Below are 23,064 nucleotides of genomic sequence, written 5' to 3'. Positions count from 1 at the left end.
TTATTGCCCTTGACGTTCTTTTGAAATTCCTCTCAGGAACAAGGAGAGGCGTGTCCCAACGAACCAACGCCTCCTCCTTTGACTCTCCTCAGCACTTAGTTGTCAGGAGCCGGGGGCGGGGGTGGGGGGGACTCCTTGCCCCCCGCCCACCCGCGATCCGGCCCCACCACAAGGTGAGATATTTTTAATTTATTTTTTTTACAGGCAGCGCCTTGGCCACCCGACAGGGGCTGGGTTGCCTAGCAACGGCGGGGTCCTTCGTGGCTCGGCGGCTCTCCGGGCCTCAGGGGGAGAAAACCGCCGCTGAGGAAATCTGGGGGCCCGGCGGAGGCCGCGGTGCGGGAGGCGGCAACTGGACTGCAACGCGGGGCGGGGCGGGGCGGAGCGGGGCGGGGAGGGGGAGGAGGAGGGGGAGGTTGGCGCGCGCCCGGGAGCCCGGCCTCTGCCTCCGAGGAGAGATGAATACGGCCCTAACCCGGGTGGGCCCCGCGGCCGAGCGGCCCGCGCCGCCCGAGGAGGTGGAGGGCTCTGAGGCGGTCGGGAAGGAGCCGGCGGCGGACGCGGCCCCAGGGCCCAGCACGGCGTTCCGCCTCCTGGTGACTCGGCGGGAGCCGGCGGTGAGGCTGCAGTACGCGGTGAGCGGCCTGGAGCCGCTGGCGTGGTCCGAGGACCACCGCGTGTCGGTGTCCACGGCCCGCAGCATCGCTGTGCTGGAACTCATCTGCGACGTGCACAACCCGGGCCAGGACCTGGTTATCCACCGCACATCGGTGCCCGCGCCTCTCCACAGCTGCTTCCTCAAAGTAAGTCATGCCTGCCGCCCCGGGCTCTGGGGTCTCCTGCCCGCCTCCCTCTCCCCCGCCCCCCCCCCCCACGCCGCGGCCACGTCCCCGCGGGTCCCTGGGGGAATCCCCGGGCCCACGCCTCGGCCGGGGATTCCCGCCTCCTTGCACTGAGTCTTTAGGGTCGCCGCCGTAGCTTAAGTGGGGGGAAAAAAAAAAAACCGTCGTGTATGCCCAGTTTCCCGGATCGCCCACCCACTCCCGAGACAGGTACATTTCGGAAGGTCCCTCTCTGGAGCCGAGTTCTCCCTGTGGCCCGGCGTCTGGCCGGCTGCTGGCGCAGATTTCTTCCCTTGGTGCTTTCTGAGGCTCCACCCCCTGTTGACCCAGCCCCAGACCTGCCTCTGCCACCCGCTCCTATTGTCTGAGGCCTGCTCCCCGAGGCTCCTGGCTGGCTTTGTTTACTGTGATGTGCCCTCCTCTTCTGCCTCCTTGGCTTTGGAAGAGAGAAAATTGGTGTGGGGTATTGGTTTTTTTTTTTTTTTTTTCCTTGCTTTGTTACTGTTTCAGTGACTTTGTTATATGAGTGGTCTTTCTCATCTTGGGCAGATGGATAGATACTGGATGTCGGGGGTTAGTCCTCCAGTTTTTCTTCAATAACGAAAAGGCTTTGGGGTGTAGAATGAAAAATAAAGCTTCTGAAAATAAGTGTAGCTCTTAAACTTAAGATCTTCGTATAGATTTAATGCTTCGTGTAGATTAGTGCTTTTGGCTTCATATTAACTAAGTTTGCCTTCAGAACTTTAAAGCTGCTAAAGTTTTATTGTTCGATCATCACCATTTTCCAAATGTTTCAAAGTAGGAAGTCGTGTTGTTCATTTTAATGGTTTAAAAATATTAAAACTTTATTACTGTTTCCTTTATAGGTCTGTATGTATATGTATGATTATCAAAGTGTACGTTCATTCTCTCAACACATCTTTGAATACCACTATGGAAATCTCATGGACTGAGGAGCCTAGGGGGCTACACAGTCCATGGGGTTAACCAAAGGGTGGGATAGGACTTGGTAGGACTTAGTGACTGAAACAACAGCAACAATGTATCAGCTAGACATCAATCTAGGCTCCAGAAGTAAAACATTGTACAAAAACAAAAAAAATCCCTGTCCTCTTGGAGTTTGCATTCATTCTTTTGACAGGTCGGAAACAGATAACAATGTAATAATAGGTAGTGATAAGTTGTAATATGTATCTATATACAGAGAAGGTATTTCTGTGAATGTGAAGTTTAAAAAAAAAAAAAAACTACTCTGCCAAGCCATTTGAAATATAGATCAGTAACTGAATGGGGTGCAGAGAACCCACACCACTTTTTAGCATACTTAATCCAAGTTTGAAAGTGACAGTTTGATGTTGAATTAGATCATTGATAAGTTTTTATGTGACTAAACCTTCAAAGATCTTGGACAAGGTGTGAACAAATTGATTCAAGTATAAACCAGTCGCCTGGAAGTTGGTGATGGACAGGCAAGCCTTGCAACTGTCCATGGGGTCCCAAAGAGCCTGACACGCCTGAGCAACTCAGCTGATAAACCAGTCAGATGAATAGATGTTGTGATCCTATGAAACTGAGAAACACTCAAGGAGGGAGGCAGAACAGAGGGGTTTTAAAAGGTGTATCCTCTGCTGAAAAGGAACTTACTGTTACTAACCATATGCACATCAGCTAGAGAAAATTCTAAGTGTATGTCTCAGTGTGGTAGACTTAATGCTTCAGCAGAGAGAATTTAAAGAAGTGAAGGAATGCTGAATGGAGATGCTTTTATCAGGGAAGGTTATTTGGTGATGAATCTGCAGCAGACCTAAAAAAAAAAAGTAGGGTTTGGGTTGTAAAAAGAAGGGAGGAAGGGGTCATCCAGGAATAAGGTGCCCATCTTGTGCACAGACACATAAGTCATGAACACAGCTTCTGGTTGCTTGTGTAAATGATGCTGGGTTCACAGCTGAGGTCAAGTAGCTTTCCTAGAGAGTCAGAGACAGTAAAGTGAGGTCAGTTTGGGAACTTGGAAGGTCAGTCTGAGATGGTTGACTTCAGTTTAGGAAGCCCTGAGGTGCTGTTACAGCATCATAGACGAGGACTGACCTGGTGTGGTGCAGGAATGTGACTCCCGCTGGACCAGAAGCAAGTAGGTGATTGTTAGAGTCAGCATAAAACAGGGGTTAAGAGATTACACTTTGGCACAAGATAGCAAGCCAGGTCTATCTATAAAAGGATAATAAAGCCTACTTTGTTCAGCATCTTTAGAAGATTAAGTTAAAATATATTACCATATGTGGATATATGTATGCTCATATGTCCATATGTACACGTGTGTGGTTACTTCGCATAGTTCCTGGCGCACTGTAAACGCTTAGGTTGGAAAACGGTCATGCACCTATGAGGGAAGGGATCTGGGTTAATGCTTTGGCTACGGATACACAGTTACCTCTTATCACTGTATTCTGATAAAAATTTGATTCTTGTCATTGGTTCCACAACTGGAAAATGAGTAGTAGGAAATCCTTATATATCCCTCTAGTAATCGATTGCTTTCCTGAAATTAGTCAGTGGTGTCTTCCCCTTCTGCTTTGGTGTGCGCCTCACAGAAAGCACCGGTCGGTTGGCAGTCTTATTCGCAGGCCCTGCCTGGGAAATGAAGGCCAAGATGTCCCTGCAGTTGTGAGAGAGGCCTCTGTGGGATAAAACTGGAGTAATGGTGGGAATGTAAGGAAGTCTCTGTCTGTACTTTGATGACACTGCCCACTGACAGTCCCTGTGGATTGAAATCTCTTTGGTGCTGTCCAGTTTGCTCCAACAAGGAAGATGGACTCCTGCAACCTAGATCACAGTTTTAGTGATACTAAATGCTAGAGGCTAGATGCTAAACCTCTTTGAAGCTTTTGCTCTGATCATTATTTAGATGATGAGTTTTTTCAGGAAAATACACAGTTAAAGAATAGTTCACATATTATCTTTGCAAGTTACTGCCCTGGGCACTGATATAAAGGTGGATGGTATAAATCTGAGAACCAGTGAAGTAGTGACTTAGGAACAAGTTTGCAATTTCTCTTCCCATTGAACTGCTGATCTAGTGAATCATCTAGTTGCACACAGTTCCAAAATCTAATAATATGTGCATGACTACTTTTATTTGTTTCAACTGTTAGGAACTTTAGTAATATCAACTCCATCTACTCCATTAAGTTAAATAACTGTTTCCTGTCTTTTTTGAATTATATTCCTGCCTTCAAGAAGCTTACTGTCTGTGAGCTTCAAGTGAGTTTTCGTTAGGTGCTTACAAAGTATGTGCTGGTTAGTTGTCATAGTGGCCAACTAGAAACAGGATAGCATGTAGTGAAAAGACTGACTGGGGCTCAGCCTCTGAGAGCTGGACTCTTAACATGCTCCTGGGCCATCTGAGTACTTGTTTTGATTTGTTAACTAGTTTTATGATGTGAAGAATTGAGGGAAGGTGCAGTAGGTTAATTCAGATTACCTAAAATGGAAATTATTGCACAAAACCCTAAGGATTTTCCTTACTGGCTGACATCCAAGCTGCTCTCCATCCTATTAAGGATTCTTGCTGCTGTGAGTTAGGATCAAGCTTGAGCTTCCTTTATTTCATTATATACTGTTGTTTGGGGTTATGCATTCTCTAAGTTTATTTTCAGTTCTATAGTAGTTTTTATTGTAGTAAATTATCCTAGTCTGAGGATTATTGCTTAGTTTGTAGTATTATGGGATTTGGTGAATAATTTTATATCCATCCTCCATTTGGCAGACAATACCTACCTAACCTGCATTTTGCTTTTATTAGGTCTCGTTAACATTTACTTAATCCTCAGAGAGTACTACTACTTGTCATCATAGATAACATTTATTGAGTATTTATTAATATATGCTTTACATATATTGACTTAATTAACCTTCCTAACTCTATGAGAACGTGTAATTGCACTCTTTATGGATGAGGAAATTAAAGCCAGAAGGTTTAAACAATTTGCTCAGGGTCACAGAGCTAGTATGTGACAGAGCCAGGATTTGAATCCAGGTGATCTGGCATCAGAGTGCAGATTTTCAATCAAATTTTATATGCCCCATACAAAGCTGTGGGCTTTGATTAGCATCATTTTATTAACAGACTAGCCAGTGATACCTATATTTAATTGGAATTTCTGGTCTGTTTTTCTCCAGTATATCCATAGTTGTATCCAAGAGACTACCCTGAAATTAAGATACACTGCCTAAGAGCCCCATTTCCAGAGTATTACTTAGGATGAGGAAAGATGACAGCCACCGCATGGCATCCCCCCCCCCCCCCAACCAATGCCATAAGGCTCTGTTGTTAAAAAAAAGTTTAGATAACTCTGTAGCCCTATAGTAGCTACAGAGCTACTCTATAGTAGCTCCTGGCTATAACTCTTGAAGGGGGAATAATGTATAATAAACAGCATTTTCAAAGCAGTTACAAAACTCTTTAGGGGCAATTTAGTGGAGTGATGTTCTGTTTAACACACTTTAGAAAAAGTTAGTCTTCTAATTCATTTGTTGGAATTTGTATCTATGTCTGTGTGGACAGTCACATCCAACTCTTTGTGACCCCATGGACTAGCCTGCCAGGCTCCTCTCTCAATGGGATTTTCCCAGCAAGAATACTAGAGTGCGTTGCCATTTCCTTCTCCAGGGGATCTTGATCTACCTTTCACTTTATAAGCTTATTTGTTAATGTGATCTAGCAGTTAACTATTCATTGCATTATGGTTTTCTGACACATTTCCAGTTGTCCAAGCTTTATTGAGGAATGTTATAGTTCTGAGTTCATTGTCTGTGTTCTGGAGTGTAATTCTTCTGGGCTTGGGGACTTAAACTCATTTAAAGTGAGTTTTGTTTGTTTGTCTGTTTTTGTATATTTAGGCTAGAATTCCTTATTAATCATGTTTAATCTACCCTTTCCAGTTTGAAGATAAGCATCTGTGGAAAAGAAGAAAAGACAGTGGATCAAGTCCTTCTTCCTACTTCTGACATAACAGAAATCATTTCTAATTGACCTCTGCTCTCTTTGGCCTTAGTCTTCCTGGCTATCTTCTTATACTCTGGATCACCTTCTTTTGGTCATTTCTCTCTCCTCTATCTTTAACATTCCTTTAAAATGTTTCTAAAGAGCTTACCATTGTACACCTAGACATTAAATAAATAGAACTGCTCATGTATGTTGCAAACTTGGAGGAGAGAGAGATAAGTGAAAGCTAGAATGTTCTCAGAAAGTCTCATAGAGCTTGACCTGGTAGGATAAATGGGTTCAGATAGGAGGAAAGATAATTCTACACAAGGGGGAGCCAGGGAAGGTGGGGTGGACATTATTCTGTAGAAACAGTGGAAAGAGCTGTTGGAGCTGGTTCTCAGAGTAATCTGTCAGTGAAATTTCAGATGGAAGACTTACACTGCAAAGATATTGTTAAAAATCCAAACATCTAATTGTATCAAAAATATCTATATTTATATATAGATATAGATACATATCTTTTCATGACTTTTTAACTCCTTTATTGTTTTGTGACTAGTTTAACAGAATGCTTAGTTGACTGTTTAGAATCAAGTATACTTCTGTCATTGCTACTGCATTTGTTAATTCTGAGAAGAAGGTGGGAACCAGGCTGTGAGTAACCACAGCAGTTTCTCTGACCCTTAAAAATACTGCCATTTCCTATAAACAAACTAAAATTTAAAAAATTGCCATTTCCTGAGTAAATGCTAGTTTAGTTTTAGACATGTACTTGATCTTTTAAATGCATGCCGTGTCAAATTTCATAGGATTGATGTCAAATTACTGTACATATTTATGTGGGTCAATTAATCCACCCTATGCAATGTAAATCTCTTCCTCTTAGAGTGAAATATTTATCTGATAGTTTTTATATCTTATTTTCAGGTTGGCTCAAAAAGGGAAGTTGCTGAGTGTAAACAGAGATTTGCCACCTCTGAAGACCCCACAGTCAGTCAGACTTTCATGTTGGACAGGGTGTTCAACCCTGAGGGGAAGGCTCTGCCACCACTGAGAGGGTTCAAGTACACTAGCTGGTCCCCCGTGGGCTGTGACGCTAATGGCAGGTGCCTCTTGGCCGCACTGACCATGGACAATCGCCTGACCATCCAGGCTAACCTCAACAGACTGCAGTGGGTCCAGCTGGTGGATCTGACAGAGATTTATGGAGAGCGTCTCTATGAGACCAGCTACAGGTTCTCCAGAAATGAGGCCCCGGAGGGCAATCTCAGGGATTTCGCTGAGTTTCAGAGGCGTCACAGCATGCAGGCGCCGGTCCGGATGGAGTGGTCAGGCATCTGTACCACCCAGCAGGTCAAGCACAACAATGAGTGCCGCGACGTGGGCAGTGTGCTCCTGGCTGTCCTCTTTGAAAACGGGAACATTGCCGTGTGGCAATTCCAGCTCCCGTTTGTTGGAAAGGAGTCTATTTCTTCATGCAACACGATTGAGTCAGGAATCAACTCTCCTAGTGTTTTGTTTTGGTGGGAATACGAGCACAACAATCGGAAAATGAGTGGCCTTATTGTGGGGAGTGCTTTTGGGCCTGTAAAAATCCTTCCTGTCAATCTTAAAGCAGTTAAAGGCTATTTTACCTTAAGGCAGCCTGTCGTCTTGTGGAAAGAAACAGACCAGTTGCCAGTCCACAGCATCAAGTGTGTGCCGCTGTACCACCCTTACCAGAAGTGCAGCTGTAGCCTAGTGGTGGCCGCACGAGGATCCTATGTGTTTTGGTGTCTTCTCCTGATCTCCAAAGCAGGTCTGAATGTTCACAACTCTCATGTCACAGGCCTGCACTCCCTGCCAATCGTCTCCATGACTGCCGACAAGCAGAATGGGACGGTGTATACCTGCTCCAGTGACGGCAAGGTGAGGCAACTGATCCCCATTTTCACAGATGTGGCGTTGAAGTTTGAGCACCAGCTGATTAAACTCTCCGATGTGTTTGGCTCCGTGAGGACACACGGGATAGCCGTGAGCCCCTGCGGCGCATACCTGGCCGTCATCACCACTGAGGGCATGGTCAACGGCCTCCATCCCGTTAACAAAAACTACCAGGTTCAGTTCGTTACTCTCAAAACCTTTGAAGAGGCAGCTGCTCAGCTTCTGGAGTCTTCTGTCCAGAATCTCTTCAAGCAGGTAGATTTAATAGACCTAGTACGGTGGAAGATTTTAAAGGATAAGCATATCCCTCAATTTTTACATGAAGCTTTGGAAAAAAAGATTGAAAGCAGTGGGGCCACCTATTACTGGCGTTTCAAGCTCTTCCTCCTGAGGATTTTATACCAGTCGATGCAGAAAACCCCTTCAGAAGCCTTATGTAAACCCACTCATGAGGACTCAAAAATCTTACTAGTTGACTCACCTGGGACGGGCAATGCTGAGGATGAACAGCAGGAGGAAGGCACTTCTTCCAAACAGATTAGTAAGCAAGGCAAAGACGGTGATCCAGAGGACCCCACAGAGGACTCACTCCCTCAATCTGGGGATACTGGAGGCCGAGAGCCAATGGAAGAGAAACTCCTTGAAATCCAGGGAAAAATTGAAGCAGTGGAAATGCACTTGACGAGGGAGCACATGAAGCGAGTCCTGGGCGAAGTGTACCTACACACCTGGATCACAGAAAACACTAGCATCCCCACCAGGGGACTCTGTAACTTTCTGATGTCTGACGAGGAATATGATGACAGAACCGCACGGGTAGGTGTTTGTCAGCAAAAACACTGAAAACCGAAAAATCTGCTTGCTTCTCAAGAAAGAAATGACTTAAACTTAATTCGTAAAACTCAACTTCTGCTTTGACATTTTTAGGTAATTGATGAGCATGAGGTGCAGGAAAATAAGTAGGAAACAGATTAATGCAGAGGACATATTCATGTCCCACTAAGAGTTATTTCAGTTCTTATTCTTACTGGTGCCTTGATTGATGTGCAAGGTTTGGGTGATTTCCAGGCTGTGGATGAGCTCTAGGAACAGACTGGGCTGCGATTGGGCAGACACTGCAGGGGAAGGATGACAGGCCCTCCCTCCCCTTCCTGTCTGCAGAAAGATGGGAGGGGGAGGCCTGTGGTGGGGATTCTTTACATTTGATAGGACTTCAGGAGGTTTTCTGATTTAGCCTACAAGGGCATAGGAAGTAAAATGATTATCCATTGGGTGTTTTTTTTCCCCCCCTGCAAAAACTGAGTATAATCTTTATTTTGGTGGTAGAACAATCTTACAGTGTTATCTAAAATGTATTTCACAGAATTAAATTTTCTGACAGAACAGTAGGGTCTGAAGCTTGGGGAAATACGCCGTACTCCTCTTAGAGGTTTCCAGTGTACATCATCCTTGTAAGGGTTCTGAAAATTCCTAGAGGAAAGAAGCCTTTAATTTTGTGCAGTTCAGTGTCGTGTAGACTTTTTAATCAGGAATCCTGAGCTGACAGCTTCTAAAATCCTGAAAAACTGTTTTAAGGAACATGCTGTATACTAAAATATTCGAGAAGACAAGACCATGGTCCTTTTTACTCTGAAGTTTGATGTTTATTCTCACTGCCTGAAGTCTTATCTAAAATCTAAAATGTTAATTGAAGGTAATAAATTCAGTTATCTTCATGCCTAATGTTAAACCATTCACAAGTCACTTGTTGCATTTTCTTGTTGGAAAGTTGTGTGTGTGTATCCATATACCCCTAAAATTATTTCTTAAGGATGTTTGCAACCATCTGATGTTGACTGAAAAAAGCACAACCTAAAAGTGGAGTTATGTTTTATTCAGCAGGCAAAACTGAGGACTTAAGCCTGGGACAGTGTCTAAGATAACTCAGAGAGACTGCACCAGAGGGGCAAGGGTGTGAAGCTAGGATGTTTAAGAGCTTTTACAACAAAGACCGACTATGGAAATAAGGAAACCAAGACATACTAGGTTAAGGAATTTATGGCTTTTCTCTGTGTGGGAAGATAACAGGGTCTGGGCTCACTGAAATCATTACTTTGATGTGTACCTCAGCTATCTGGGGCCACATAGCCTGTGATTCTCAGCCTGAGTCTCCTTAGGATGCCCCACTGGGGGCACCGCAGCAGCTGACACAGCTCGATGGGGGCCATCCTGCCTCCATCCTGAGTTCCCTCAGGGCTCACCCTCGGGCAGTGGTAACGTGATGGCTCCTGGCTGCAGCAGCCTTAGTTTACTGACGTACAGCAGCTGTGTGTTCATTCACACTCAGGAGCAGTTAAGATGCACTGTTCATGTAACTGACTTTTCATCTTCGAAAGTCAACTTTTAAAGATCGTTTCATTGTGATCTCAATGGTGTGAAGGAGTTTTCTGATTACCACTGGTTCATAGGACCAAGTAAGGGTATTATCAGCATAAAATATTAACAAATACTATCTGTAATGGAAGTTGGTTTGCAGTGGTTTAGAATAATTATCGCACATGCTGCATGGGCATGGAAAGCTACATTTTGCGCAGTTTGGTTCCAACAGAGCCAGTCTAAAGAAAGGAAGATTATACCTCCGCCCAGCTATAGCAACTGAGTTCAGATTGAAAACAATACATGTCTTGTTTTAAAATCCCACTGTGTACCTAAAATGAATCTTTTCAAACCTGGTAGAGTAGTTGTCCTTGCTACCTAATTTATAAGGGACCATAAATTAGAATTCTCAAGACCTTTAAAATAGGCCAAAAGTTAATGGACTTTAAACTTGCAAATTATATGCACAGTAGGTAAGACACCCTTCTGAGCTATTAAGATACCCTTCAGAACATCAGTGAGCTCATTTTAGTGAATGGCAAGCTAGTAAGTTCTTACACAAGAGCTCAAGTGTAAATGGATTTATAACTTTGAAGGACTATCTGCTAATAAGACAAGGTGGTTCTTAAGGACTGACATATTCCATGCCTCCCCAAAACGTAGCTCGTGAAGGTTTTTTCCAACAAGATAATGAAGTAGATTTAGTGTTTTTCAGACTTTCATTGAAGTGGTGCAACCCTAATAAAGCAGAGAAAGAAGCAAAACTGAAGTAGGGCCGAGGCCTCGAGCTGCTCTGCCTGCCTCCCTCACCCCCACAGCAGGCCTCCCATGCCTGTGCTGTGGGGCTGGTGGGTCTCCTATTGCGGGCTCACTAGATGGGTAGTGGGTCTTTGGGCCATCAGAAGGAGAAGGTATTATTTTTTAATCTCGATCATCTTTTTACTTTGTAAGCTTTTCTGAAAGAATAGACATTTGTTTCATTTTAGAGTTAGTATTTCATATGATGCTTTGCCTGTACAGATTATGCTTTTCTTTCTTAAAAGTCAAACATTGTAAGTATAGCTGAATACTTTGTCTTCTGACAGAGCTCTGAAGTCCTTTCAGAAGAAAGTAAAGGCAAATAATAAGATTTTTTCCCCCCAACATTTCTCCTTTAGTGAGTAAAGGTCACCGTTGTCACGGGGTGCCTGATTGAATTTATTTTATTTTACTCAACCAGTTGGCACAAGTTAAAGGTCCAGCTTCTTTACTTTGTACACAGTGTGGCGGGCCCACGTGGGGACGCAGCGCTTCTCTCTGGTAGAAGACACCGCGTGGCTGTCCTTTTCTTCTTGGTGTTGGGAAGCCCTGCGCTCACCATGAAGTGCCGCTGACCACTTTGTCTCACTAGGTGCTGATTGGACACATCTCAAAGAAGATGAACAAGCAGACCTTCCCTGAGCACTGTAGTTTGTGTAAGGAGATCTTGCCCTTCACAGATCGCAAGCAGGCCGTCTGCTCCAATGGCCACATTTGGCTCCGGTAAGCTGCTTTCGCACGTTTTCCAGCTCTCTGCCCCACAGACCACTGTCAAGTGTTTATCCAAAGGGTATGGTGCCCGGGCCATCAGGTTGGAGAAAAGCTGCTACCGTAAAACCTGCTGTGGTTTTTTTCCATCTGTTTGACTGAAACCCTTTAGTAGTAGTTTTCTTTGTAACTGCTTGTAATAGGGGTTTCTCTGTTTATTTTGGTAATACTATATTTGACTTCCCTAGTAGCTCAGATGGTAAAGCAACCACCTGCAATGCAGGAGACCCGGGTTGGGAAGATGCCCTGGAAAAAGAAATGGCAACCCACTCCAGTATCCTTGCCTGGAAAATTCCATGGACAGAGGAGCCTGGCAGGCTATAGTCCATGGGGTCACAAAGAGTCGAACATGACTGAGTGACTATTTTACTTTGAAGTTACTGCTGAATTTTTAAAAATCATTATGATGAAAGCAAAGGCCATTAAAGTTAGTAGAATATAAAGTACTCCTGTACTGTGTTTGGTTTAACAAAGGGTAGAAGTCTTCCCCTTCTCTCCGCTCAGTCTCACTCTGAGAGGACCACTCTATGGCCCTGTGGGCTGTGTTTGACACCATTGATCCCTCCCTTCTCCACTTCCATAGAGCACTGTTTTATCACCTGGCTTCCTGGACATAGTATCTCCTTGATGTCCACCTTTGGGCCTGTTTTTCTTCTATCAGCACTCTCCCTGCAGTGTGTGTGGTAAGGCATGTCCGAGTCTTTGCGACCCCATGGACTATATGGCCCACCAGACTCCTCTGTCCATGGGATTCTCTAAGCAAGAACACTGGAGTGGGTTGCCATTCCCTTCTCCAGGGGATCTTCCCAACCCAGGGATCGAACCAAGTCTCCTGTAGCTCCTGCATTGGCAAGTGGATTTGTTACCACTGTGCCACCTGGGAAGCCCACAGCACTTTCTCTAGGCTGCCGCATATTATCTGTACACTGGTGACTTAAACATCACTTTAGTCTGAATCGCTTCCCTCAGTCCAGGCTTCATATGTAAGCACCTGCTCAGTTGCTCTGTTTGGAAGTTTTAAAGGCATTTCAAATTTGAATCCAGCTTTTCTCACTACCTCCACCTCTATATCCCTGGTCCAAGAAACATCATCTCTTGCCCAGATTATTACAGTTATCTCCCAGCCCGTCTTCTGTGCCTTTCCGTGTCCCCTCCAGTCTGTTCTCGGCAGCGCTGAGATTGTGACCCTGTTACCGAGGTCATCGACTCATGCCACCCTCTGCTCGGAGCTCTCTAGTGGCTGCCCGTTCCTGATGAGGAAAAGCTGAAGTCCTTTCAGTGATCAAGACCCCATGGCCTGGCCCGCACCCCTTCTCTGATCTCATCTCTGCATTTATCCGACTTGCTGACTTCACTCAGGGTGCACTGGCTTCCTTGTCCCTGGGGTGCACGCGACATCCCTCCCACCCCGGACATCTGTGATAGCCATCCTCTCTGCTCAGACCTCTCTTCCAGCAGGGCTTCCTTCCCGGCCAGGCTGCCTAACATCATGACACCCAATGATATCCTTCTCCCCTCCTGGTAGTCTTCATCCCTCTTCCTGGCTCTGTTTTCCTCCTTAGCAGTTATCACTACTTAATATATTTTTTATTTTGGATTTTTCTCCTCCCTCTGGAGTAGAAAGCTTCATGAAGGCAGGGAATTTTGTTGTTTTGTTCCTGGCTATTTCTGGAACAATGCCTGGTATGTGGTAGGCACTCACTAAATTGTTTAAATTTATTTTCAATAGAAACAGGATTTTGCTACATATAACTACCTAATAACTTGCTGATTCTCTTACCAAAATATTGTGGTTATTTTCTATATCAGAGCATAGATCCCATTCTTAACAGCCAGAGTTTCCCATTGTATGGATATTCCATTATTTCCTCTCTTGTTGACTGATATTGGGATTTTTTCCAGTCTTTATTGTGTACCTGTACTTTTTTCTAATTTAACTGTTCAGACTTATGTTTGAGGGGAGACTAGGAATCATAGTGGTCTTGTAACAACAGCAACCAGCACCTCTTGGTGCTGCCAGTATACCAGGCACGATGCTCAGCAGCACACACATCTCAAGCCACATGTTGGACATAGATGAGGAAACTGGGGCCTGGGGACATTCAGTAGTAATTTGTCCACAGTCATGCAGGTGGTTAGTGCCAGAGCTGAGAACCTGGCCTTCTGGATCCAGAGTTTTCATCTGTAACCTCTGTCCACTGTTGTCTCTCGAATGGCTTCTTCCACAAAAATCATTTTCATTTTTGCTGATTGAAGTAATTCCCAGTGAGAATGGGTGCTTGCTCTCACTCAGGTATAGTCTTTCTTCCTGTGCACCCAGGTCTTTACTCAAGGTAAACCGACTGGGAACTCCTTCCCCCACCTCCCTTCTTTTTTTTGTGCTTTACTCCTTATTGCTCTTCCTAAATCCTTTTAGCTTTCAGAAAACCTACCCTGTAGAACCCAGCAGCTCTCTCTGACCTCCCATCACTCCCACCTTCCCTTACTTGCCAGGTCCTGGCTGATGCTCAGTGAAGGGTCATTGAATGGAATTGAATCTCAGCATTGTTTATGGCCCTTACTTTTTTGTACCATTAACTTTGTCTTCTATATCTTTCAAGTTTTCACCACTGTGCCATTAGTCTTAAACACTGTGCTTACACCTAATCTTAAAAATCACTAACAATAATTTCTGATAGAATACATAGTTGATTTTTTTTTAATGTATGAAAAATTCACAGTATAGTCGGGTATAGACAGACTGCATTCTTTCCCAGGGCTGCAGTGACTGTCTGGATTAGAAGCCTGTATCTCTTGGTGCCTGACACAGGCGCTTCCCCTTTACTAAGTGTGCGGTGGGTCTGGCCAGCTGTCCCGTGCAGAGGGATACATGGTTGCCATGAATTTGTCAACCATTTTTGCCCTTTACTTAGTTAACTCATTTTAGAATAATTGTCCATGGTGAGTTAACCCTCAACACTGTGCTGCTTTCCACTGTTGGTAGCACTGATGGTACAATCTGTCTGTTTTCAGGTGCTTTTTAACCTACCAGTCCTGCCAGAGTTTGATATACAGACGGTGTTTGCTCCATGACAGCATCGCTCGCCATCCAATTCCAGAAGGTGGGTGCTCCCCTGGCCATGGCAGGGTGAGGTTGAGCACACTGCACGTGCTGGTGCCTCAGAGGCACCCCCTCTCTCCCACCTTGGTCTTTGGCCATTGGGGACAGTGAGCAAGCTCGTTTTGCTCTGTACATTGTTGTTATGAACCCACAACCGATTAACACATGATCATTGGAATCACCAACATACAAATAGCATTATACTATATGAGTAAGTAGGGCTGCAGTTTGCTGTTCTTCACTGCAAATTATTCATTCAAAAAATGTCAAAGACTTTGTTTTAGATGGCATATATAGATTATATTTGAATGAAAACTCTGCAGCTGGTAACACAGATAAAGACAGCCTTGCTGAAACAGGCCATGCACTTGGAGGCATCCTTCTAGTAGCCATGGTGGGGCTATTTTTCTGGTTCATCAATATTCTGTTTACTGATAGCCCTAGTGATAAAGTGCACATTCCTGAATCAACTGTTGGGATAAGATCATAGACATGAGCCAGGAAGTGATGATTTAAATAATCACATGAATGTCAGTTTATAACCTGAGGTTCATTAACATCACACTAACCGAATGAGCTTACTAGACAACACACATACGGCTGTGTACGCTTTGGGGGTAATGTGTGGTCTCTAATGTTTACACAGAACATTCTGTGTACAAACACACAGCCTTCTTGATTTTTGCTCTAAACTAGCTGAAGCTCTCTAATTCTGAGAAGTGGACGTGTTGGCAGGTTATGTTCTGTTTCAACTCTTTATTATGGAAAATGCAATCCTAAAGGTAGAGAAAGAGAGGATGAGAAACTCTTATATACCTGTCATTCAACTTCAAAAATCACTAGCTTATAATCTTGTTTTGTCTGTAGTCCTCCTCCCCCTCTCTCCTCTGACTGCATTATTTTGAAACAAATTTTGGGGACTTTTAAACACTTGTTGCAATTGAGAATTGGTTTATAGTTTAGACAGGAAATCAGGAAAGATGGGAACAAACTCAAAACAAGCACACCTGCCAGTTGACTTTGCACTGAGCCGCATACAGCTCCTGGGGAGAGTGGGAATCTCTGAGCTCTAGAGAGTACTCACCAGTAGGCAGAGCATTTCGCAGGCCAGGGAGTTCTGTAAAAGGAAGAGAAAGTGTTGACACAGTGTTTTCAAAGTAAGTTTTAACATTAACCATGTATGAGAAGCACTCATTCGTTACCCTTCTTTTCCTGTTTCATCACACATTTAACTTTGGGAACCACAGATTTAGCCCAGCCTCCCCTGGAATGTTACAGAGAGGACCTCTGTGTAGGGTGGCAGTGGGGCCAGAATACCCACCTCGGCGCACTGTGGTCGCCCAGGGCACGTCCCCTTTGACTGCCTTCTCTGAAGTGCGCACTAACTACCGCTTTTCTCCCTTTGGCAGACCCTGACTGGATCAAGAGGTTACTACAAAGCCCCTGCCCTTTCTGCGACTCTCCTGTCTTCTGAGTGTCCGTGGTGGGAAGACAGAGAGTGTCGTCCAGCCCGAAGAGCTGGGACACGCTGGCGCAAGCCTGGCCTCCACGAGTGGAAAGGTGCCCTTGTGATGGTCAGTAAGCCTGGGAACTCCCTGCTGAAGTGTGTCCTCCATCTCCAGGGACTACAGGATATCTGTAAAGTGGCTGTGTACAGAGATCCTAAGTCATTTTGAGATGAACGTTAGCCTCCACTCCTTACCACTTATTTTTCAAGTGTTGAAGTGTCTTGACTAGAGCAGTTGGGACACAACGGATGCCCTGTTGTTTCCTAACAGAATGACCTCTTCTAGGGAGTGTGGGTGAGGGCCTCGCTGGGCGAATTGGGTGTTAATCCTGGCCAAGTGGCTCCAGGAGGCTTTAGTTGCCGGGTGCATGGCACACAGTGTCCAGCAGATACTCAGATGTCTAACACAATATGTGGGCCTGATATTTTGTTCTCAACAAATAGCTTCAGATCTGTATCCCACCAGTTTTTTTTCGTGCGTATTGAAACCATTTTCTTAAAACTATATATTTTTAAGAGGTTAAAGCCAAGACTAAAGTTAGTTGTAATGTGTCGGAAGATCAGGTGACTCTTGTAATTGTGACTTATTTTTTAACGATATCTCCCGTGTCGTCAGTTCTGCCTCAACTCCTCCATGTATATGAGGGTGTCATAGTATTCCCGTTCACCTGCCTCACACCTCTCATCAGACTTAACTGTGCTGACCAGGTGAGATGTTTGTACATAGAGGAAAAAGAATATTTTCTCCTTTATTTTCTCCTAGTATTAAAACCCTTACTATTTTTCATGTTGACATGTCCAGACGTCTCATTTCTATCCCAAGTCTGTCTAGAGACTTCTAAAGAGAGCTGGACAGCTCAGAATGTGGACCCTTGAGCCTTGGTGCTATGGTGTATGTGGCTGGGTCGACCAGAGCCTGGGAATGCCTTCTCCTCTGCAAAGATCCTTGATATTTATAACACAGGTATTTTTCTGTGGGCTGTTAAGAGATGTTAGACTTTAATTGGTCTTAAAACCTGAAATCAAAAATAGACATTCTAGAAGTACAGTGTTCTTGGATTTTTAAATAAGTATCCGAGGGATTGGTGCTAATTAATAGGACTGTAATGCCCGCACCTTGAAAAGGTGCGTATTTCTGAGAAGTCGAATAGGAAATACAAAATGTGAAATTTAACTCATACTAACACTTCTTCCTTCTTTCATTTTTGTATCCTTAGTGAAAGACTTGCCCTCGCCGAGTAGTTGTTCTTGTTCAGTCTCTCAGTCATGTCTGACTCTTTGCGACCCCACAGACTGCAGCCCGCCAGGCTCCTCTGTCCTCCACTATCTCCCAGAGGTGACTTGCTGAGAAACACTTGTTCTTTGGAGAGCGTGTAACACAAGCACTGCTCCCATCTGTAGTGTTTCCCTCCTAGTATCTAACCCCTCTGTCCATACATATTGGAGATGAGCCCTTATGAGGCATTTCCAAACAGTCTGCTTGGAAATGTCTTTTGTTTCCTATTCAAATTTTTGTCCCCTGTGTTTAATTCTGTATTTCTGCTGCAGTTTCATTCTGCTGGTGTCTTCTGCTTGTCTTTCTCCTTTTGCTGGCAATTTCAAGAGGAGTGTTTGTCCAGACTTCAGGGTCCACCATGTTCAATTGATTGTCAAGAGAAAGAGAGCTAGGCAGCATTAAGATCATGAAGAGCACAACCCAGAAAGTTGTAGCCTTTACAGCAAAGATGACAGTAAAAATTGAGATCCTGTCAAGGCGTTACTGTAGTCCATATAGTCACAGTGTGCCTGTGTGCTCAGTCACTTCAGTCGTGTCCAACTCTTTGAGACCCCAGGGAAGCCTCATAGCATGCTTAGTTTCACTTATTTTTTTGGTCCTTGGACTGCAAGATCAAACCAGTCAATCTTAAATCAATCCTGAATATTCATTAGAAGGACTGATGCTGAAGCTCCAATACTTTGGCCACTTGATGTGAAGAGCTGATTCACTAGAAAAGACCCTGATGCTGGGAAAGATTGAAGGCAGGAGGAGAAGGGGACAGCAGAGGACAAGATGGTTGGATGGCATCACTGACTCAATGGACATGAGTTTGAGCAGGCTCTGGGAGATGGTGCAGGACAGGAAAGCCTAGTGTGCTGCAGTCCATGGGGTCACAGAGAGTCGGACGTGACTGAGGGACTGAGCAACAACAAGAAGTCAGAGTTAGTACTTGTTTTGTTTTTATTGGGGAACTTTGTGGTGCTGCCATTTAAAACATATATTAAGTTTTTATTGAAATATATTGTGCATTTGGGGGGAAATTTTGACTCTTAGGAGTGAACTTTAAAAGGGTTGCCTGAGTTATTCTGTATATCTGTAGCGGTAAACTTGGCAACTATTTTATTGGAACATGGCTTCTCTGTACAGGGGCTCTGCCCAATGGCATTCTTAAAGACTCTGAAGTCCAGCTAACACCTGCCTCAGCCTAAACTTCTGCACACTGAGTCAGGAGCCCTCCCCTGTGTCCTCACCCCTCCCCTCCTCCATGGAGGTTAATCCATTGACCTATGAGGATGAGAGGTGACTGAGTTAATGGCAGCATCGCAGATATAGTACCCTTCTAGTTTCCTAAACGTCAGCTCACATGGTGACAGTGCTGAGCAGAGAAGCCCTGGAAGAGTGGGCGGGACACCGGGAGTCTTCAGACTGGCCGTCTCTCCTGGTTTACACGTGCCATACGTCTCTTCCATCCTGAAATGTCCCCGGCCTGGATGGTGTATTTCAAGTTAATTTCAGCTGTCACTGCTCTGTAGGCGTGGATGCAGTGGCAGTGATGCTGCCGCCCTGTGTGACGGTACAGAAGCAAAGGTTCTCCAGGGCTGGACCTTTTAAGCCAGGGCAGCACTGCATTTTGGGAACCTGATATCCACACCTGTGTCACATCTTCCCTGCCTAAGGTTAATTTGTTCCCATTATCCTAGATAAGAAATTGATAGCTTGTTAGGCTTGATATTCATTCTGAAATCCTCCTGTGTCCACGACCCAGACTTCAAGCCATCTCTGCCTGCTATCATATCTGCCAAAACTACCAATTATTTTTCAATGTCAGAAGTTATTAGAAGCACTGGCGAAGCTCATGGTGGATGTGACATTTTTCTGCTTCTCCCTCTAGGAAGCTTTTGAGAATGTTAATGTTGGGCGTGGGGACTAGACCTGTTAGCAGCCGTCATCAGTTAATTAGCTTAAAAGAATGTCAAGGGATAATAATTAAATATTAAAATATATTCTGTTGTAATTGTGATGGTGTCAACTAAGATGCAGAAGAAATCAAGGCTCATGGGTCTTGTCAAGAAGAACATGGAGCTGCATTTATGGAGTCCCCGCTCCCTGGGCAGCGCAGAACCATGTCAGGCGAGTTGCCACGGCTCGCAGAGTGAAAGGAGGAGCTGCTGTCAGTGTCCGACTTCCACAGGTCCGTCTGTCCGTCCCCACTGTTCCTGACCCCTCACTGCCTCGCCCCTCCTTCCAGGAGAGGCCCTGTTTCCATCCCTTTTGTTCTCTCAGCCTTAGGACACAAAATTAGGTTTGTGATAAAACTTATAAAAACTACATTCCTAGAAGGCCTCCCTTCCTATAAGAAAGTATTAAACAGTAGTTTTTCTTGCTGAAGGTAATATAATAGTGTTAGCTGTTAAGAGCTCAATAAACTGTATCTGATTTTTTCCTCAAAGTCTCCCTGTTGGAGTGCCCAGCACCTCCAGACTGGATTCCAGGCAGAGTGGACTGCATTTCAGCTCCCTGTCACCCCCGCTCTGCCTCCCACATCAGTTAGTCCAGATAAGCAGAAATTCAGGTTATATTCCAGGTCAGCAGGCCTCAAATTTTTAAGCGAAAGGTAGATTTTGCCCCTTTTTTTTCATTTTAGAGATTGGACAGCACAGACAGCAAAGAGCTGGATAGATAAGTGCATTTCTTTATGCTAGCCCGCCATGGGCTGTGGCGCGTGAGCACCTCCGTGCACTCTCCTGCTGCTCCCTCTGTGGGTGGAGCTCGCAGGGCTGGTCACCACACAGTGGCTTGAGCATCTAGCCTCCCCCTCAACACTGTTGGACTGTTAAAATGCCTCTAATGGAGCTCAAGTGAAGCACTTGCATTTCAGCTCTTAGTGGAAGCATCACCTGGCAGCTGCAAGCAGAGTTTTGGGCCATGTCTCAAGTCTCATAGGTATTGAGTTTTTGCACTGCTTGTTCTTGACCCTAAAAGAAGTTTTTGTAGCTAAGATCTTCATGTCTGCTGTTCAAACTGATGTTAGAGTGCGTGCAATTTGACTGTCATATTGAATTAGGGCTTCCCTGGTGGTTCAGTCAGTAAAGAATCTGCCTGCAATGCAGGAGACTTGGGTTCAGTCCCTGGGTTGGGAAGATCCTTGGTTGGGAGGAGGGCATGGCAACCCACTCCAGTACTCTTGCCTGGAGAATCCCCATGGACAGAGGAGCCTGGCGGGCTGCAGTCCATGGGGTCGCAAAGAGTTGGACATGACTGAGCGACTAAGCACAGCACAGCACATATTGAATTAAGTCAGATTTGCAGAGTTGCTTCTAATGACCACTCACCACAGGACACGGTTTTAACATCCATCCCCCCACCCCCCACAGCCTCTTTGATTAGGTGATTCAGCTTTTCTTGTCTTGCTTTTTTTTTTTAAGTTGTAACTATACTCCAGGGGAGAGACTTAATATAGGATCTGAGATCCTAGACAGTGAGTTTATTTAGCACAGTATTAGTGGCTTCCCTGCATGGTATTCATTCGTTCATTCCAGGCTTGGGAGGAGCCGCAAAAGCAGGGAATGATGGTACTTTCATACTGATATGATAAAGTGAAGGTGCAGGCTCTCTAGTGGAAATACTGTTAATGAGTTGGCTGGATTGAATTTCAAAACTCTAAATCTTGTAATTTTTTCTAAGGTAAAAACTTGCTTATGTCACTATCATGAGATCCTGGTAGTTTCATAAAAAGGTCCCATGAAGTGGTCTCATTGGATGGTATAAGAGGTGGTGGCTTTGAAGCATTTTGTATTTTATCAGTTTGACATTTGGATAATAGATTGGTGAGATCAAGGGTGTTTTGTTTTTGGTACTAATGCAAAATTAAATGCAAAAATGAATTATGACTTTTTAAAGACTTTGACACAGATTTGTACTTCAGTGTATGAAAGGAAAGTGAATATCAAATTTGTGTATACAGAAATAAGACTATAGGAAAATAAGTCTGTGTTGTGTATAGTGGTATATATATTTTATGTTTATCCTATGCCTGTGCTATCTTTGTGCTTGGCTTCAAACTATGTGTTTGTTTACATGCAATATTTTTTGAAATAAAAAGAACAGGCATCCAAAAACTTGGGTTATAGAAAGGAGACTTTTTAAAATTCTTACCATCTGACTAGGTGGTGTGTTTTAGACTTTTAGCGTGTAAGTAAAACAGCCTTGAGACTGAATAGCACATTTTGCTTGGAATACCCCCATCCAGAGGAATCCACTGCTTCTCTGCACTGTACATATGTACATAGTGTCCACTATTAGATTGTAAGCTCCTCGAGGGCAGGAACCGTCGTCTCGTCTTGGGAGTTCCTGCAGCGCTGAGTGTGAAGTGCCTTGCACAGTGTAGGTGCTGGTGACACGGAGGAGTGAGCAGCTTCCTGCTACCTTGATGACGAAGCTTGGTTTACTTTCTCCACTGTGTTGAGAACTGCAAAGTACTAATGATGGGAAGAGGGCAAAATCTTTTCTTGGATTTCAGCTGGGTCTCCTGAGCTGAAGCAGACCATACTGTCTCCTTGGCACTAGTCATCTTCTTGCTCTGAAGATATACTAAGTGTCCTGAGCTTTTATACGATAAAAGGGCAGAGGTCTCTGGGCAGAGTTTGAAGTGGGAAAGATTATAGAAAAAATGAAGTGGAAATTTTGGAGGGTGTTTTGTCAAATGCAGTCCTGTGGGGCAATCTTACTTCAGTTATTACTAAAGGAAAGGATAGCAATTCTCTTTCTTTACCAGTTAGCTGGTTGGCCAATTTTCCAGTTAATGAAGATCATTGGTTTTTTTTGGTTTTTTTTTAACTTTTTCCCATTTTGGATTCCCCCCTCAATTGCTCTTTATGATTCTAGTACTTAGAGTCGATTAAAGTTGCTGTGAATATCCAGTGCTGTACATAATGGCAGTTTTGTAAATGTGAAATAACCTCAATTATGTTGTGTTTTGTATGCAGAGCCACTAGTATTGTTATCTTGGCCACTTTTTTTATTCAAAATAAATAAAATAATCAAGTTATTTGTATATTGTATGCATATTTTGTTGGGTTCACCAGTTTGTAGCAAGGGTTAGAAACCTGCCCCACCGAGCACCAGCAAAGGTGCTGAGAGAAGAGAAGGGAAAGAACTGTGCCTCAGAGAGACGGCCCTCAGCAGGGACCTCAGAAGCAGTGCAGTATGCCTTCAGTGGTTTATTCTAGAGCAAGTATGAGGAATGTGAGGGGAGTCAGACAGCTTCAGTAGGCTGTTAGACCACATATAGTTAATGTCAGTTGACTAGTATCTGGTGAGTATTTAAGTGAAGTGCTCATTACCAGGATTTCATCAACAATAAGCATGTGATTCAGACAAATCCTCCTGCTGAGAAAAACAAGAAAAGCTAGATAACACCACACAGGAGAAAGAAAATGAATAACACGCCTCAATATGTGGTGGTAAAACTGCTGAAAGATCAGAGAAAAAAACTTTAAGCAAAAAAAAAAAATAATAAATAAATAAAGG

The 23,064-nt window shown here is 44.2% G+C and overlaps 1 protein-coding gene across 2 annotated transcripts; it reads left to right on the top strand.

Annotated features, from left to right (window-relative positions):
• The first annotated feature begins 127 nt into the window (after nucleotides 1-127).
• On the top strand, nucleotides 128-22,588 carry GTF3C4 (general transcription factor IIIC subunit 4). Of its 2 annotated transcripts, XR_006343301.1 has the most exons (6): nucleotides 128-803; nucleotides 6,754-8,565; nucleotides 11,495-11,625; nucleotides 14,683-14,771; nucleotides 16,180-17,521; nucleotides 20,782-22,588. XR_006343301.1 is itself a non-coding variant. In XM_043916524.1 (5 exons), the coding sequence occupies exons 1-5, from the start codon at nucleotides 459-461 to the stop codon at nucleotides 16,242-16,244; spliced, it is 2,442 nt and encodes an 813-aa protein (XP_043772459.1). In that variant the 5' UTR covers nucleotides 128-458; the 3' UTR covers nucleotides 16,245-18,182. The 2 variants fall into 2 exon arrangements, 1 of the variants encoding a protein (XP_043772459.1); XM_043916524.1 differs by lacking the exon at nucleotides 20,782-22,588 and having other exon boundaries at nucleotides 16,180-18,182.
• The last annotated feature ends 476 nt before the right edge of the window (nucleotides 22,589-23,064 follow it).

The sequence above is a fragment of the Cervus elaphus genome, chromosome 11 (genome assembly GCF_910594005.1).
Source record: "Cervus elaphus chromosome 11, mCerEla1.1, whole genome shotgun sequence".
Taxonomy (NCBI): domain Eukaryota; kingdom Metazoa; phylum Chordata; class Mammalia; order Artiodactyla; family Cervidae; genus Cervus; species Cervus elaphus.
This window is presented reverse-complemented; position numbering and strand designations above follow the sequence as displayed.

Bases quoted from the DNA above. Each gene is read 5' to 3' on its own strand.
- GTF3C4 (XM_043916524.1), top strand. From the start codon at position 459: ATGAATACGGCCCTAACCCGGGTGGGCCCCGCGGCCGAGCGGCCCGCG. The intron at 804-6,753 runs GTAAGTCATGCC...TCTTATTTTCAG, and splicing joins TCCACAGCTGCTTCCTCAAA to GTTGGCTCAAAAAGGGAAGT. The intron at 11,626-14,682 runs GTAAGCTGCTTT...GTCTGTTTTCAG, and splicing joins AATGGCCACATTTGGCTCCG to GTGCTTTTTAACCTACCAGT.